General features: G+C 40.0%; 1 protein-coding gene across 1 annotated transcript in view; it reads right to left on the bottom strand.

Moving 5' to 3' along the window:
* Positions 1 to 496: 496 nt before the first annotated feature.
* The window catches only part of LOC307129231 (sacsin-like), a gene marked incomplete at its 5' end in the record, with an annotated part of 32,025 nt that continues 16,242 nt past the window's right edge, over positions 497 to 16,279 (bottom strand). The window contains 3 exons of the mRNA XM_079821465.1: positions 497 to 11,432; positions 11,510 to 11,598; positions 11,695 to 13,120. Of these exons, the coding sequence (XP_079677591.1) occupies positions 559 to 11,432; positions 11,510 to 11,598; positions 11,695 to 13,120 (12,389 nt within the window). The 3' untranslated portion in view covers positions 497 to 558. The remainder of the gene's footprint in view (positions 11,433 to 11,509; positions 11,599 to 11,694; positions 13,121 to 16,279) is intronic.

Here is a 16,279-nt window from a genome sequence, read left to right as displayed (position 1 = left end):
TAGAATAGAAACAAATTTTAGAATCGCCTTTACAGTGACTTTAATTTAGTGATTCCTCTGCGTACCACTAGAGGGAGCCTGAGTACCACAAGTGGTACGCGTACCACACTTTGAGAACCACTGATTTAGTGAATATCTGGTTGATACAGCTTTTGACTTCTGTTACTTTCTTAATAAAAAACATGCTTTTAAATGATTTACATTGACATTTTAATTCTAATGTCATTTTTAATGCACATATTGCAGACAGGTTTGTCTAAAGTAACTTACATTGCATTCAAGACATACATTTATTTCATGCTTTCCCTGGGAATCAAACCCTTGGCATTGCTCTACTGTTTGCTACAAGAATGCCCAGTATACAATAATATAAATGCTAAATAGGCTATAATAGTAAGCAAGAAGAGAACCAGACTTATTAATTATCATAACATGATTACAAATAGATAATAATTTCCCATATGAATGTTAGCAGTAGTAAAGAGATAAACAGCATTGTTACTTGAAAAGATCCTCATGATCGTCTCAATGGAATGTAGTCGGTAGTTTCAAGCTACTTCAAGAAATGTATTCTTCAATTTTTTCTAAAAGCTTTGTTGCAATATCCAGTGCCCTTTTAGCATTATCAACGCTGAACTGCTTGTTTGGAATGTGAGGAAATTGGTGACAGTTTGGATACTGAGTTTTTTTGCCATCAACGCCAAGTTCAGTCAGTTGCTTCACAGTGTTGGGTAAAGAAGTCAACTGTGGGCTGTAATGGGACACCCGCTGAGCAAGGCTAGATATTGAGCAGCTGTTGGGATGCTCTCCACTTCTCCTGTACATTGCAGCTATCAGGGCTTTCTCCACAGCCTGATGCACCTTGAACAGACACCACTCTGAGCAATCTCCTCCAGTGTCATTGTGAGCTGCTCTGAGGTCACATTGAGCCTGTTCATACCAGCGTTTGGCCTCTCCTCTGTTTGGCCTTGGTGTTTCTCTGTGGTATGACCAGAAGTTATAGTGGCTTCTAGAGTAGTTCTGATAGAACCTCTCGCGTCCCTTCCTGTGGCTTCGTGCCTCTGTGTTCCACCTGTCATAGAAATCACGAAAGTCTCTCCAGGTTGAGGATGTGCTATGTGCAGTTTTCCCTTGTTGTAGTTCCTCAATTCTTTTCAGCAGGTATTTGAATGCCTCGTGGGCAAGTTCTTCATTCCCTGGATTCTTGTCTGGATGCCACCGGAGGTAGAGACGTTTAAGGGCTTTTTGTTTGTCCACACTGGACATATTCCAGATTTCTTTTAAGCTTTGGTCAATTTCTCTTTTGATCTCTTCAAAAGTCCCCGGAAAATCTCTTTTCGGTGGAGGTCTGGATGTCAAAAGACGTTCTATATCTGTGCAAGTGGACCTTGGGTTGTGTTGAGGCCTGGATGTCAAAAGACGTTCTATATCTATGCAAGTAGACCCTATTGACACAGTTTCCTTCTTTTCTCGTTTAAATTGGTAAAGGTCAAGAGAGCTTACTTCAATGAAGTCATCACTGCCAACTTGTATTTTATATCTGGCAGGAAATTGTCTCATTTGTCCCAGTGGATCATCTAGACGGTTGATAACAATGGCATAGGAATATTCACCAGATTCATCCTTACTGAAGCCAACATACTCTCCACTTTCAAAGTTGTTGAGGAAGTTCATATCAAGGCAGTCCTGCCATTCTTCAGGTATGTGACATCCAGGTTTCGGTAAGGCCTTGTGTCCTTCCTCCTTGTGGCCACTGTTATGAATGCCATGATTTGCCAAGGTTTTCTCAACATCCTCCATGTTATCACACAGCAGAAGCTGCTGAAGGACTAGAAGGCTTGTGGTGGTCAGACAGTTCTTTAGAAGAGCATTGATTTCTTTAGTTAGACACATATTAACTTCACTTACTACTTTGAGGGCCATGTCATCATTGTGTTTCAAGTAGAAACTGCATCCATCCTGCTGTTTTTTCACATAAACATCTGTTTCAGCCTTACTACCCTCAAGTGGATCATGGTTTAACAGAAGTTCAGTTTGAAGAGTTTTGCAACAGATAATTTGAATCTTAGAAAAGATTTCTTCACACTTCCCTGCAGCTTCAGACTGTGAAATCCCACCTTTGCTGTCTTCTCTGATGAGACACACTAATCCATGAAGAAATGCAGCAGAAGACAATTGTTTGTCAAACCAGCCACTAAATTCACATTCCCTTTCATCACAATATTGGACACTTGCTCCATCCAGATTTTCAGAAATTACATCCGAGAGAAATTTGGGGCGAACTTGCTGGGGAAGGAACTGCAACAATGTTTGATGTTCATAGTGATCATTTCCAAGATGGCAGCAGTTTAATTTTTCAAGCAATTTCAGCTTGGTTTCCAAAGGACCCTCGAGTCTTGTGGAATGGAAGACGGTGTCATTGAAAAACAAAGTGTTGGATTCATAGAGTCTTCCATCTGTTGATGGAAGATAAAGTGGGATGTTTGGGAAAGAGGTTTTGTTCTGTTCCTCTTTCAGTAGGCAAAGCAGCTGTTGTACAACACGCTTCACGGATATCTGCTGATTTGCCTGAAGGCTGTCTTTGTCAGAACTATCAGAATAGATTTCTTGAAGAACAGCAATATATTGATTGACTGCGGGCCTCTCTTTTACTCCAATCTTCTTGAAGAAATCTTCAAATTTTATATAATTTGAGGGAATGCGGTACAAATAAGGCCTAAACTCAAGATCATCATGTAGCACAAGTGCTGTCTGTTTGGTCTTAACAAGCTGTGTCCTGTTTTCCACCAAGATAATGGGGAGGTCTGAGAACTGAGAGGCATCAAAATTTATTGACTGCAGGTATGCGTATGATTTGCTGAATACTGTGTCTCTTGTTTCCAACAATGTGTCAGTGTGACAAGGAGACGTACAGATGTTTTTCAGATTAGCAGCTATTTGTCCAGGGGGTGGAGTCTCCAAGGCTCCGGCATCCGTCATTTTCTTTATGAGATACAGAGAGTAGAATTCTGAGGGTAGGATTGGCATAGATGTCCATGTCAGATAATGGTGATCACGGTCTCTGTCAATCAATGATCCATTGATTGCAACAACCTCCCTCTCTTGAGAAAAGGCCTTGTGATAATCACAAAGTGTTTGCTGTATTTGCACCGGGAAGATGAATTTAATGTCAGCAACTCTGTTCAGTAGTTTAGAGTTTTTGTCATTACTCTTTGACAACACAGTCTTGAGCAAAAGTTCTGATCTTTTCTTAAGAACATCTAGAGGAGTGTTGCCTCTAGTTTCAGATTCAATTTGTTTTGCAAACTGAATGATTTGCTCATCAGACACTTCATGTTTCAACCCAAGGTCCTTTAAGATGCGATGTGCTTCAGTACGTTTACCTTGGAAATTGTCCCAAAACTTTTCTGGCACAAATCTCTCTTTTGAAAGCATTACCCTGTAAAGAGGTACACTGTCATCATAGAAGTATGAAGCCACCTGAAGAGAGCCATGGATGTCTCGAATAAATCTGACATCTCTCAATGCAGAGGCAATCCTGGGGTCCACTGGTCCAAGGTCCACTAACAACCGAATAAAATCAAGAAGCTTGGCCTCTTTCATCGTGTGCACAGAAGGAAGAATAAACTGTACACAGAACTCCATATCATCAAAAATCTTAATGTTTAGATGTTTTGCCAATTCTAGGTTTGCCCAGGTGTGCTTAAGGAAAATACTGTCACATCCTTCGACCTGGTATAAGTTCGGAAAATCAATGTAACGCACAGAATTCAGGATAAATACCCTTCTGTGTAAATCAATCCTTTCCCGTTTTCCAGATATTGACTGAAACAGGGGCAAAGACTTGAGCATACACACATGTTGACTCTTGTTCTTGGAATCTCTGATCCCATTCTGTAAGAAGTGTTGAAGATCTACACATTCATCTTTTGACAGCTCATCAAACTGCAAATGTGGTACATCATAAACCTCTTCTAAAACAGCACTGCTGTCTCCTGTTTGCAGGAGTTCTGGATATATATACTTGAAAAGTACGTTTTTGAAATCTATGAAAAAGCTGATGTCTAACTTCATGAACCCCAGTTTTATGAGAATGGAAGTTATTTTTTCATCTGGCTTCAGAATCACTTTTGATACGTTCCCCATTGTTTGGAAGAAATGTGTGTTATTTTGACTGGGGCAGATTACTGGTAAGATAGGACTGTTGTCGAAGTGCTTTTTTATCTCACTGAAGACATTCATCTTTTCATTTTGGTAGAAGTTCTCTTGGTCCTCAAAGAAGCTCCATAATGTTTTCAGCCATTTGATCGTCTCTGTCTCCACTTTGTAAAGTTGACACCTTTGATCAGGTAATGACTGACTGAGCAATTGAGCAAGTTCTGATTTCAAATATGTTGCTGCCATGGCAATTGTTAAGCCCTTAATAAACTTTTGCTTGAGTAGAATTTGAATGTGATTTCCAATTACATCAATATCTGCAAACAATTCCTGATGTTCTTGGAAAAGACTGCTAAATCTTGAAATCAGCTTTGGGCATTGAGAGTCAAAGACTCTTAACATCTGATCTTCTGTGAGGAGAAGAGGCAGCCCATTGAGGTCATCAACATTTCTCTCATTGGCATTTGTCAAGCAGAAGCTCAGAAGTTTTGAACATCTTGGTTTTTGTTTTAACAAGGTCTGGTTGATGGGCAAAGGCAAACCACTAGATGTCTGGGAAGGATCATTCAGTGATCTTTGCTTCAAGAAGTTCATCACTGTTGAAGGACTGACATCTGCCACATTCACACCAGCTGCTTTGAAATTTTCTTTTATTTCATTCATTTTCCAAGAGTTTGGCACTAATTTCATCCCAATGTCATCTAAAATTGGGAAAATTCCTTCATGGTCATCAGTTGTAAAATATGGACAATTTTCTGAATGTGGTTTAGATGGACTGCACCAGGTAACTGTGTATTTTTTTAGTGAAAGATGCGATGACTCAACAGAAGCGGCATGTACAGTGGGTATGACAGGAAGATCACGTTGGCTGATTGATCTATAGACCTCATGGATCATCTCATGCCAGACTTTGTCTACTTTGTGTGAAATGCACGGAAAGTATTTAAGGTAAGAATCCTCTAGCTGTGGCTTGAGGAATACAAGAGCAGTAGGTGTCTCTTTCTTTATGAATGAACAGAGAGTTAACAGGAGATTAGCATAGAGTGGTGAAATTATGTTTACTTGCAATGATTGATTCCACTCTGTCTTCAGACTATCACCATCTTCTTTCCACAAGTCCCTTCTTGAAGAATCTACTTCAAAATTTGCATTCACATGGACCGGTAAACCAGTTTGTCCAGGTAAAGGCAAAGAACAAAATGCCCTGCCAGTAAATGTGTGGTTAAATGAGCTGCTCCAACATACAGCCAGAGCAGCTTGAGGAACTTTGAATTGATATTGCTTGTTTTTTCTCTCATGGATTTGTTTTGAATACCCAAAGCCCTCTGCAATCACCCAATGACTTTGTTTATTTCCAGATGAGATTTGCATGCCATAGATGGTTGTGCAGGGCTCTGCTGTTCCTGACATAAGGGATTCTCGAACATGTCTGTGAAAGTTTTGCTTGCTTACCATATTGTTCTCTGTGTATTTCTTTTCAATAAGGAAAATACGTTTTGTTTGTGTTCCATCTTCACTGATCTCCAAGAACTGTATTTTTGTGATGTGTTTCAGGAAGAGAATTAGCCCTTCAGGATCTTCAATCAAAGCATAGTAAAGTTCCTTCATGTCACGGTCTGTGACTGTATGTCTTGATATCTCAGATTTTTCTGCCATTTTCTCTGTCCTGAGAGGGAGCCTGAACATGGTTCCAGAATTGAGTGCAAACATTTCTGGAAGAAAGGTATGATAAACATCCTCAAAAGATTTTTTAAATTCGTCTTCCATTGAAAACATGCAGCCTGGGGACTGCTTTGATACATTTTCCACGTATTTTAGATTTGGATCAGAAATGCAGAGCCATTTGTCACCGGTCAGGATAGATGGACAATCTGTCAGATGATACACAGAATTGAAACCAAGTCCATATTTTCCAGTTCTCCCTAAAGTGCCATGTTTTCCTCCCTCCCCCAGCTGCTGAATACCTTTCAGATCATCATCAGAAAATGTTCTGTTGTTGTATACACAAAGAGCCGGGCCTTGAACCAGTTCCCATCTCTTTCCAAATATCTTTTCTGTCTTATGTTTTCTTTTGTCCCACACAAAGTCAATTTCTGTTGCTTCAGCATCATCAGCATTTTGAATGAGCTCTTTCAGAATATCCTTTTTAGATGGATATGCATCTATTATATTTTTTATTCGGACAGTTAGTTTCTCTTTTTGTCCAAACTCTTTGGCATGAAGGGAAAATCCACTTACCAAATGATTCTTCAGAGTATGGTGTCTTGTTGTGATTACACCAAAATGACAGGCCACAGGCCGAGGTATCAGATTATGGACGAGCTTGACACCAGCTGAGACAGGCATCCATGGGCTGTCATTAAATCTCAGGTCTTTAGATGATGTCAACACACCTCTCTCATCAGGTATCAGACAGTGTGTAAGATTTTCATCTTTGATTTTGTATAGCCCTTTCATGAGAATTGCAACACACTTAAGGAGGTCTGACATGGAAAGAGATTGAGATCCATATAGAGCCTTCATTTCACCAAGTGCAGCAACAAATTGCTCTTTTGTGAACTGTTTTTTAATGCCAAGGTAGTCCCAGAGTCTTTCAAATTTGGAGAAGATGACTGGAAGCACATAGAGATATGGTTTCTCCTCAAATTGATCACTTCTGGCCACTGACCTCACATTTACAAAGTGACCCTCAATGAAAATGAATGGAAATGAATTTGCATGGCAAATAACAGGACTGGGATCTTTCTGTTCCATCAAGTAATTGTTGAGATATTCATAGCAAGACATGGCAATGTTGAAGAGATGCGTCTTTTCAAATGCATTGCAGTGTTGGTGTGCTTTTAACAGTTGCTGAAGAACCGTCTCAACTGGTGGATTTGTCAGTACTCTCAATTTTCGCAGAACTGGATCATAACTGTGTATTTGAATATTTGAATGATCAACTGTGAATTCTGTCATGCTTACTAAATTGCGACAACTGTCACTGTAAACTTCAACAGGTTTTTTAAGAACATTGGCGTTCTTGTTTTGCTGAACTAAAGGAGCTAAGGCAGGAAGGAATGGTATTTGAGACAGTGTGTGCCAGTGCAGAGAATTCGCATCTTCTGAGGAGTCTTTCATTGACTCCACAAGGCACTGAAGACATTTACGACATTTAGATTTATTCTGTTGCCAAACACTGGATATCTTCCCTGCTCTTTCTATGATGTCCTCTAAAGGGAGGCGGTCACTCAGCATTCCCAAATCTGAAAGTCGTTGAATCCTTTTTGGTGAGAGAAAGTCATTTGCTGTTCCTTCAAGAAAGAGTCCTTCCTCAAGTTCATACAAACAAGCCATTTTGCCAGAAGGATTCACAAGTCGCTTGATAAATTGAAGCTTCTTACAACTCTGTGTTGGAATGCAAGGGTAACTTTTCAGTAGGTCATCAACAGCTGGATCATTCAAGTCAATGGCATTCAGCACAAGAGTATTTCTGCTATGTGTGTCCACAGAATTCAAGTTCTCAAAAACAATGTTGTAAAATTCAGGCCAGTTGATTGTTCTCTGTTTAATCATTGGCTTGAAGCCATATTCGATGAAACTTTGCCTTACCCATGATGGGAGGGAAACAACACAAGAATATGAAGATCCTAAGCTCAAGAACACTTTCATGGCAATGTCTCCAACTGCTCGGTTCTCCTCAATCTTTGGATTCAGAAATCTCACATTGTCTATAGAACACCAATTATGACCATTGCTGAAAAGCTCCAGAGATTTGCCACTGGCATTCTTCACAACTGCTGAGTAGAATGACTCAACCATGGGTAAAAATGCTTTGCTTACTCTCTCTGTGTTAGGCCAGAATGTATGGAAGGAATAGTTCTGGATATGTCCATTTTGGGCCATTTTCTTCAGCTCAAGCAGTGTAGTGATGTAAGCAGAGGTTACGGCATCTTTCAGTAAAGCTTTGTTCCACTCAGACTTCACTCCTTTCTCCCATAGACCTTTCCTATTTGATGTGACTGCAAAAGTTCCATTGACATGGACTGGAAGACCTGTCTCAATTGAGAGAGGAAGAAAGCAAAAAGCCTGGCCAAAGACGCTTTCATTAGGGGACCATGTGCTAGTTTTAGCATCGCTATGCAAAGGTACAGCTATACCTCCAATTGGAATTGAAAACACGTGTTCTTGTTTATTTATTTTCTGGAACATTTGCAAAGACTCCTGCGTCCCAAAACACGAGTACAAAAGCCAGTACTGGGTGAGGGATTTCTCTGAGTGCTTCTGAACTATTTTAACAATGTGTGCCTTGTAGACATCAATAATGTTGTGGTAATTGATATCACTATTTCTGTAGGTGTTCTCGATTTCTTGGAGAAGTGAGTCATTCGAAACAGGAAATAAATTCATGACTTCTCTGTATATTTTGAGAGGAGTCTGAATCTGATCATTCCTTGGTGGAGTTGATGCATTTTCATTGACAGTTTGAAGGGACATAGATGTAATGTTCTTCAGAAATAAAAGATGAGTTTGGGAGTTGTCAGTCAAATGGTTTTTAAATCTCCTAATGCACTCTTCATCATACACCTTTGAACTGATCTCTGACTTCTTGGCCTCCTCAAGAGTGCGAAATGGTAATTTAATCAAGGTGCCATTGTAAGCTTTCTTGCTGTTTTGCACTGACAGATCACAATCAAAAATTTCTTCATAAGATTTAAACTGTCCAGGAAACCTTTTGCACAGTCGTTCCTGGAATGGGTCAAGTTTAATTCCTGGGTTTCCTTTGCTGAGTATGTGCTTTTCCAAATGGGTGACATTTGGATCAAGAATGAGAAGGGTTTTTCCACTCAAAATCGAGGGAATATCACTCACATGGTAAACAGCATTAAATCCAAGCCCAAACTTTCCAATCATCTCGACTTTGTTTTCCTTTGATGCTGATCCCACTTTGACAATGTTTCTCCAGTCTTCTTCTGAAAAAAGCTCATTGTTGAAGATCCAAAGGCATGGTCCATTGCAGAGAGCCATTCCATCATCAAAGAGGGTTTCAGGAGGGTCTTTGTGTTTTCTGAAGTCAAGGAGGAATTTACATGTGGTTGCACCAGCATCCTCTGCATTTTGTAGGAGTTCTTTGAAAATGTCACTTTCTTCATCATACTCTTTAAGAATGTTTTTAATTCTTTGAGTAATTGGTTCAGATTGTCCACACTGTTCTATACCAAAGAACTCTGCTTGTATGAGCTGTGGTTTTAAGATGCGAGTACTTAAGAAAGGGACTTTCAACCATCTTGCAGTGATGGGTAGAACTTCTTCATGAATGACATAGAACTCCTCATTGTCTTGTTCCAGGTCATCAAGTCCTTCAGCACTGATGTCACAGAAGACTGTTTTGGACAATGACTGCAGAGTAAAGTTTTTATCTTGTGTCATTACAGGCACAGGGGTACTGTCCTTTAAAAGCTTCTCATTCTTTCGCATCCAGTCAAGAATGGCAATTGACACTTTAAGCTCTGTCAAGTCTCCATGAGGAGGGCACCTGCAGTCTATTCTTTGTTTTATATCAGGGAATATGTCTTCAATCTCCTCATCGGACAATGTTTTCCTCACACCAAATTTTGTTAGCAGGTTTTCATATTGCAACAACTCTTCAGGCACTTTCTTGATGTAGGGGCTTAGATCCAGTCCAGATGGATAGGCTAAAACTATATCTCCTGGACAGACAAACTCACTTTTATTCCAAATCCAGGGGATGCATTTTGAGTCAATTAAATCTGAGAAATGTTTCATGTTGTCTTGCATGAATTTGTAAATACTGTGCAGCTTGGGTGTGAACTGAAAATCTGAATTTGGTTTGACCATTGATCTCAGTGCTGAGAGGTTCTCTAAGACTTTTTCAGCTGGAGGGGGCTCATGAAGACCAAGATTTTTGCAGACATGTCCTGTTATTTCAGAGGTAAGTGGCATTACATATCCAACAATTGAAAAATACTTTGAATGCCTTACTTCAGGTGGCTTATAGAGTCCATTCATGAACTTTGGATTTTCACAGGGCACCCACTGCCTTTTCTTCAGCTCTTCTATCTGTGACTTGGTGAATTTTGTAAGGAAATCATTCTCATTCAGGACTCGAACTAGAGTATGTGCTTTTTTGAATGCCCTATCTGGTGCTTGGACACAAAGCTTATCGATATGATTTATGACGTGGAGAATGTTTTCTGTTGATATTTCTTTTTGCTCTGTCTTTAGGCCAAGGTGTTGCAAACTCTGAAGCATTTCCTGGGTTTTTGTGTAAATAGATGGGGGAAAGAAATCTGCCTCGAAAAGGTCCTGGAATGTCCTGTTTCTTGGATCAAAAACATCTGAAGCTTGTTTGCGTTTTCCCTGAGTTGTCTCAATAAAATTGAGACTTTTGGTTTTCGTGAGCAGCTGCTGACTTTGTGAGAGTAGAATGCTACCATTAGTCAATATCCAGGTCATTACTGTCTGTTCCTCACCTTTTTGGAAAGAGGCTGTCTCAATAGAATCAATCAAACGAACAGCCACCTTAGCTGCATCCAAGAGTTCAATATTCAGAAGAGTCAAAAGTCTGCGATCAGCTTCATTTGCACACTGTACAATGTTCTCAGGCATTGGCAGATCCTTTGGAATCCCTGGATTGGTGGTTGAAACAACTGCTTGCTTTGCTTGAACTGCAACATATTTCCCAGACATCATTCTGAAGATTGACAACATGGAAAGCAAGGTCATTTCAGCATTTGAAAGAGAATCCAAAGAAGAGAGGTACACTTTCAACTCCTCTTTTTCCTCGGATGAAGCAGAGGCAATGCCTTTGATGACCTGATCTCTGTGTGAGTTCACAAAGACTTGTAGAACACTTCTTGGTGAAGCTGGAAGAACATACCTCTCAATGTCATGATGTCTAAGACATCCATCTCTTTTTATGACTGTACACCCCACCATCCTTATCACTTTCTGAACATGATCTGACAAGCTAGACACTGTGCTACTCTGAAAGATCAAAGTTGTGTTACTCTGCAACCTTGCTAACAATATATAATTGCCTGAACTCTGTAGTGGCTCCAGTGGTATTAAAGGTATGTCAATAAAGTCATTTAACTCATTGCATTCAGTGCTGAGAAACTTCCAGAATTCAGCCAGCCAGCTCTTTGGTGGATGATGATCTTCTGCTGTTTTCCATGTCACATGACCTTGGGTCACCTTCCAGTCCATGGGTAAGTGCTTCTTGGTGAGTGCAACAACATGATTTGCATCCAAATCGATTATGTTGTATGTGCCTGAAAAAATAGTGAGAATTTCACAAACATATGGTGTTAATTTCATATTACCATAAGCATATAAACAGTTTTCTTACTCATTGTTGCCAGCTTCCTTAGTAGCACAGTGCAAACATGGCTCAGATCGTTGGGTATAAATCTTTCTTTACAAAATGGCAGCAATGTTCTAAACAAAGAAAAAAAACATTATTAGTACTTTGACAACACAATATAAAACACTAAAGAGCTAAAATAGGAAAGAGACAACTGTATCACATCTTACCTTGGAAACTTTTCATTGTCGATTAAAACCGTGTTCTGCTCTTCATTGCTAAATGAAGTGAAGGTTCCATCACTGAGAGGCAGTAGCTTAAGGCCTTGTAGCTCTGTGTACTTCTCATCACTGAGAGCAAACTCAAGAAGAGAGTATTTGTCATCTTTACTGTGGTTTGCAGCCTTACTTCTGTGAAGGACATGTCTAACATAAGATGGAGTCACCCATGTCAAGGTGTCACTTTTAGGGAAGATTTCTTTAACATCTTTCAAAACATGTTCTGGGAGTGTGACCAGGTTCTCTCCTTCAGCAATCAGTAATCTTGATATTGCAGACGTTGTGTCACTACATATATTGCTGACTGGAAAAACTGCATCTGAGGGAGACACCCAGATTTTGTCATCTTTGGCAAGGTGAAATATCTTGTTTTCAATTAGACCCTTCAGAGTGTCTGTTGCAACTTCATGCCACCTGTCTTTATGTGCAGTCTTGGATAGGTCAGGCCAAAGATTGTACACAGTGGCAGCAGGCAGGGTTGAGTTTCTGGATAACTGAATGGTATCCAGGATCATCATAAGATATACATGAGGAAGGATATCTTTTATAAGTACCTCATTCCACTTTGCAGACTCGTCATTCTTCTGATCCTCCTCTTGCCACTTAATGAACCTCCGATTATCTGTCAGGCCAAAGCAAGCATTGATGTAAATGGGAAGCCCAGTTTTGTTTGATTCATTATTTGGAAGTGGCAGAAAGCAACTTAGTCGTCCATTGCAAAGTGATCTATCTTCATCTAATCGAAAAGCTGCATCAACTTGAGGGTAAAAGCTCAGCTTACTGGCTAGAGAGTCAATCTCTGGTTTATATCCGTGTTTCAGAAGGCAAGTTGTCACAAGCCACTGGGACTTTGTGTCTTCCATTTGATGCGAAATATGTGATACCGTTTTGAAACAAGTTTTTCTGTCAAACGATTCCTTGACTTGAGAAAGGTCAGTGTCAGATTGGTTTGACACTGAAACCTTTAGCCTATTGTTGCAGAAGCCATTGGTGTCGATATGCAGCAAAGTAATGGATGACACATTTCTCAGGAAAAGAAGACTGATGTCTGCATCAGCAATGAAACTGTCAAAAAGCTGTGTAACTTTTCTAGAGTCATACAAGTTATCAGAGATCTCAGAAGCCTCATTACGCAGAGGGAAACGGAAAAGCGTTCCTTTGAAGTATTTCTCCTCGCTGATGACCTTCTCCCAGGAACAACTGTCGAGTTGACTGACAACATTTTGAAAGGGCTGGAACTGATCTCTCAAGTTCAAAAGTCTCTCTCTGTCCCCTTCATCATCCAAAGACCATTGATAGCCTTCTTCATCATCTCCAAACATCTTCTTTTGTGGGTCAAAAATGGCAAGGTGTTCAGAGCTGAATACACATGGCAAGTCTGCAAAAAACAATAATAATAATTGTAAATATTGTTGTGCCAAATCCCCATGTCAGAATCCAACACACCAAGTATTAGGGATATGAAACACACAAGTAGACACAAGTAGATGTGAAAGTGAATTCAATGCAGTATTCAAGGGCTGTCTGAGATGCTGCTTTCTGGGCGTACACTTTGGATGTTTGCGCACAATAATAATAAATAATAATTTAGTTTTATTCCAAATAACACGTGTGCTGAGTGAGCAATCAGTGGCATAGGCTGGTGACATCATGACAAGGAAGCTATAAAGTCACCCAGACCAAACAATGTCAGCTTCTGTGACATCAGCAAGCGTTCTGTGTGAAATTGTCTATTTATCTGTCTATTTTAATATTCACAAGCATGTTTTTATCTAGACAGGATTATAATGGCGAGCAAACAGCAATTGAATCGTGTGTTCCACACTGCACTCGCTACACTAAGAGTGGGCGTACGGTACATGCGATTGTTGTTTGTTTGGGAGCGGGCATGCATGTCAGCTCTTGAGAGGGCTGACAGTGTTCATTCATAAAAATGTGCTGATTTGTAAAGAAAAGAGAGTATGCATTATCAGGAGTTTTTAAGCTCCGCTCCTGTTGGCTTTATTCTTGAGGGAATAAAAGTCTAATTTAAGACTCGATATTGCATTTGTTGAGGCAGGGCACAGATTACTAGTCTGCAATAAAGTTTTGCAGAGGCAGCGTGTGGATTACATGTCCGCAATATTTATTCTAAGGGAGCTGAGCAGACGGGAGTTTCCCTTTCTCTCTCGTACCTATGATCACTTGTAAACTATTACAAGCCTAGATTCTTTCACTTCTTTTTACGGTGCCCATCTCCACACAGCGGTCTCCAGCGAGCCCATTTCTCAGTGTCTGGCCTGAAACGTGGTGGTGCTGGGATGCTTGCCCCTCTAATGAGGGTTTCAGAGTAGTCAGTTTGGTTCTTCCCTGCCGGTCATCTGAGGACTGTCGTTATCTCAAAGAAGGCTGCACAAGGTCAGTTGCCCCGCTGGGAAGTGGTCACCACCTCATTGTATGGTGCCCATTTCCCTTCCATTGTCCTCAGGGGACCGTTCTGCCAACCCCACCACCTTGTGTGCTTTGGGGTGCAGTGGCCTCCAATGAGCACATATCTCAGTGTCCAACTGGAAACGTAGCAGAGCTGGGATGCTCGCTACCTCCGTGGAGGGTCCCAGATTGGTTCCTTGGAAAATACCAGAGGGCCAGTCTCAAGAGATTGGTTCCCTCAATAGATTTTCAGGCAGCATGGACGCTGCAAATATACCTCACTGGGTCCTGCGCACAGAGGAAAAGGGTTAAACTACTCAGTTCGGGTCTCACCCTCCCAGATTTGTGGGGTCCTGTCCACAGTGGTAGGCCCCAAGCAGGCTCTAGTCGTGGAAAAGGATAATTCCTAAGGAGGATACGTCCCATTTTGGATCTGTGTCTTCTGAACCTTTCGGTTGTACAGCTCAAGTTCAAAATGCTAACGTTGAGACAAATCATGTTACAGATCAGGTCTGAGGACTGGTTTGTCATGATAGATCTCAATGACACAAACTGCAAGGTATCCATCCTTCCTAAACACAGGTTTGCACTCTGGGGCTAAGCGTACCAATACCAGGTTTCTTTTATTTGGCATCGACTTGCTTCGGCCTATCAGAAGCTCACATTAGCCACGTTTCCATTACCCTTCAAATTGCGCAAATTGAAATTGCGAATTGAAAATACGCTCAAATGGATACGCATCAATTTCGCAAAAACTCCCATACATCGCAAAAAAAGTTTTACTCTCACTTGAAGTGGTTTTTCAGGCAATTCGAAAAAGGAAATTTCCATGCAAATGCAATGGTGACACATTTACATGTCACCTGGTACGGTGACGCATTACTGCCACATAGGGCCTACATTATTTTTTCGGTAACACTTTATTTTGATGGTCCCTTTTGAACATTATGTTGACTATAAGTAAATTTGCAACTACATGTCAACTAACTCTCATTAGATTATCAGTAGACTGTCTGCTTAATGTCTGCTAAATCTTTATTGTGATGGTCCTCCAACAGACATTCTACTGACTATAAGTAACTTTGCAAGTACATGTCAACTTATTCTAACCCTAACCCTACCAGTCTACTAATACTCTACTAACACTCTAATGAGAATTAGTAGACATGTAGGTGCAATGTTATTTATAGTCAACAGAATGTGTTAAAGGGACCATCAAAATAAAGTGAAACCATTTTTTCCACTCAATTATTAACATCTTTTCTCATAATAACGAGATCTTATGTCGTTAAAACAACATATTTTTCTTGTAAAAATTACTTATTTTCTTCTAATAAGGACATATGTTGTATCGTATGTATTTTTTTATACATATTACATATTTTTCACGTACTAAACTAAATGGCTATTATTGCATCTATTTGCACATTTTTATTTTTTACACGTCTAGAACTTTTTATTTGAAATTTGAATGTCTTCTATATTTATGACTGTGTATTTGAATGTTGGTATGTCATGTGTAATTTCATGTCGCCTTGTACTCTGCGCCTTATCTTGGCCAGGTCGCGGTTGCAAATGAGAACCTGTTCTCAACCGATTAACCTGGTTAAATAAAGGTAAAATAAAATAAATAAAAATAGTGACGTGTACAAAAAACTTTATCCACATTAGAGAATTGATATAGCCTATGTGCCTTTGTCACACTTCTGTTTGAAAAGCAGAAGCTAGCTCATTGTAAAATAGGCTCTTCTGCAGCCTGTATCAATGGCAGTGCCCATAGCACGAAATTGTTGTAATTTATTGATGTAGGCTACAGTTACTAACAGATAGCCATCGTCTAAATCAAAATTTCACAAACTTTTTGGAGCCATGGACCGCTCATGATTAGCCTCAGAGGTGTAACTTTAACCTAGTAATGACGGACCCCAGTGCAGCCACAAATATCATAACTATCTATAGGCCTACTGTAATTAAGACATATATTCAAGAAATGTATTAAAAACAGAAAAACGCTATAGTTTCAGCCTTACTCAAAGCCATATGAAACCGGCCAGTGGGTACATTATGCACATCAATTTATTAATGACGATCTTGGTTTGCTTCTTATTTATTAAATATACAGGCAATT

Source organism: Gobio gobio (genome assembly GCF_949357685.1).
Source record: "Gobio gobio genome assembly, chromosome: 7".
NCBI classification, from domain to species: domain Eukaryota; kingdom Metazoa; phylum Chordata; class Actinopteri; order Cypriniformes; family Gobionidae; genus Gobio; species Gobio gobio.
The sequence above is the reverse complement of the archived record's forward strand: the minus strand, read 5'-3'. Positions and strand labels throughout refer to the sequence as shown.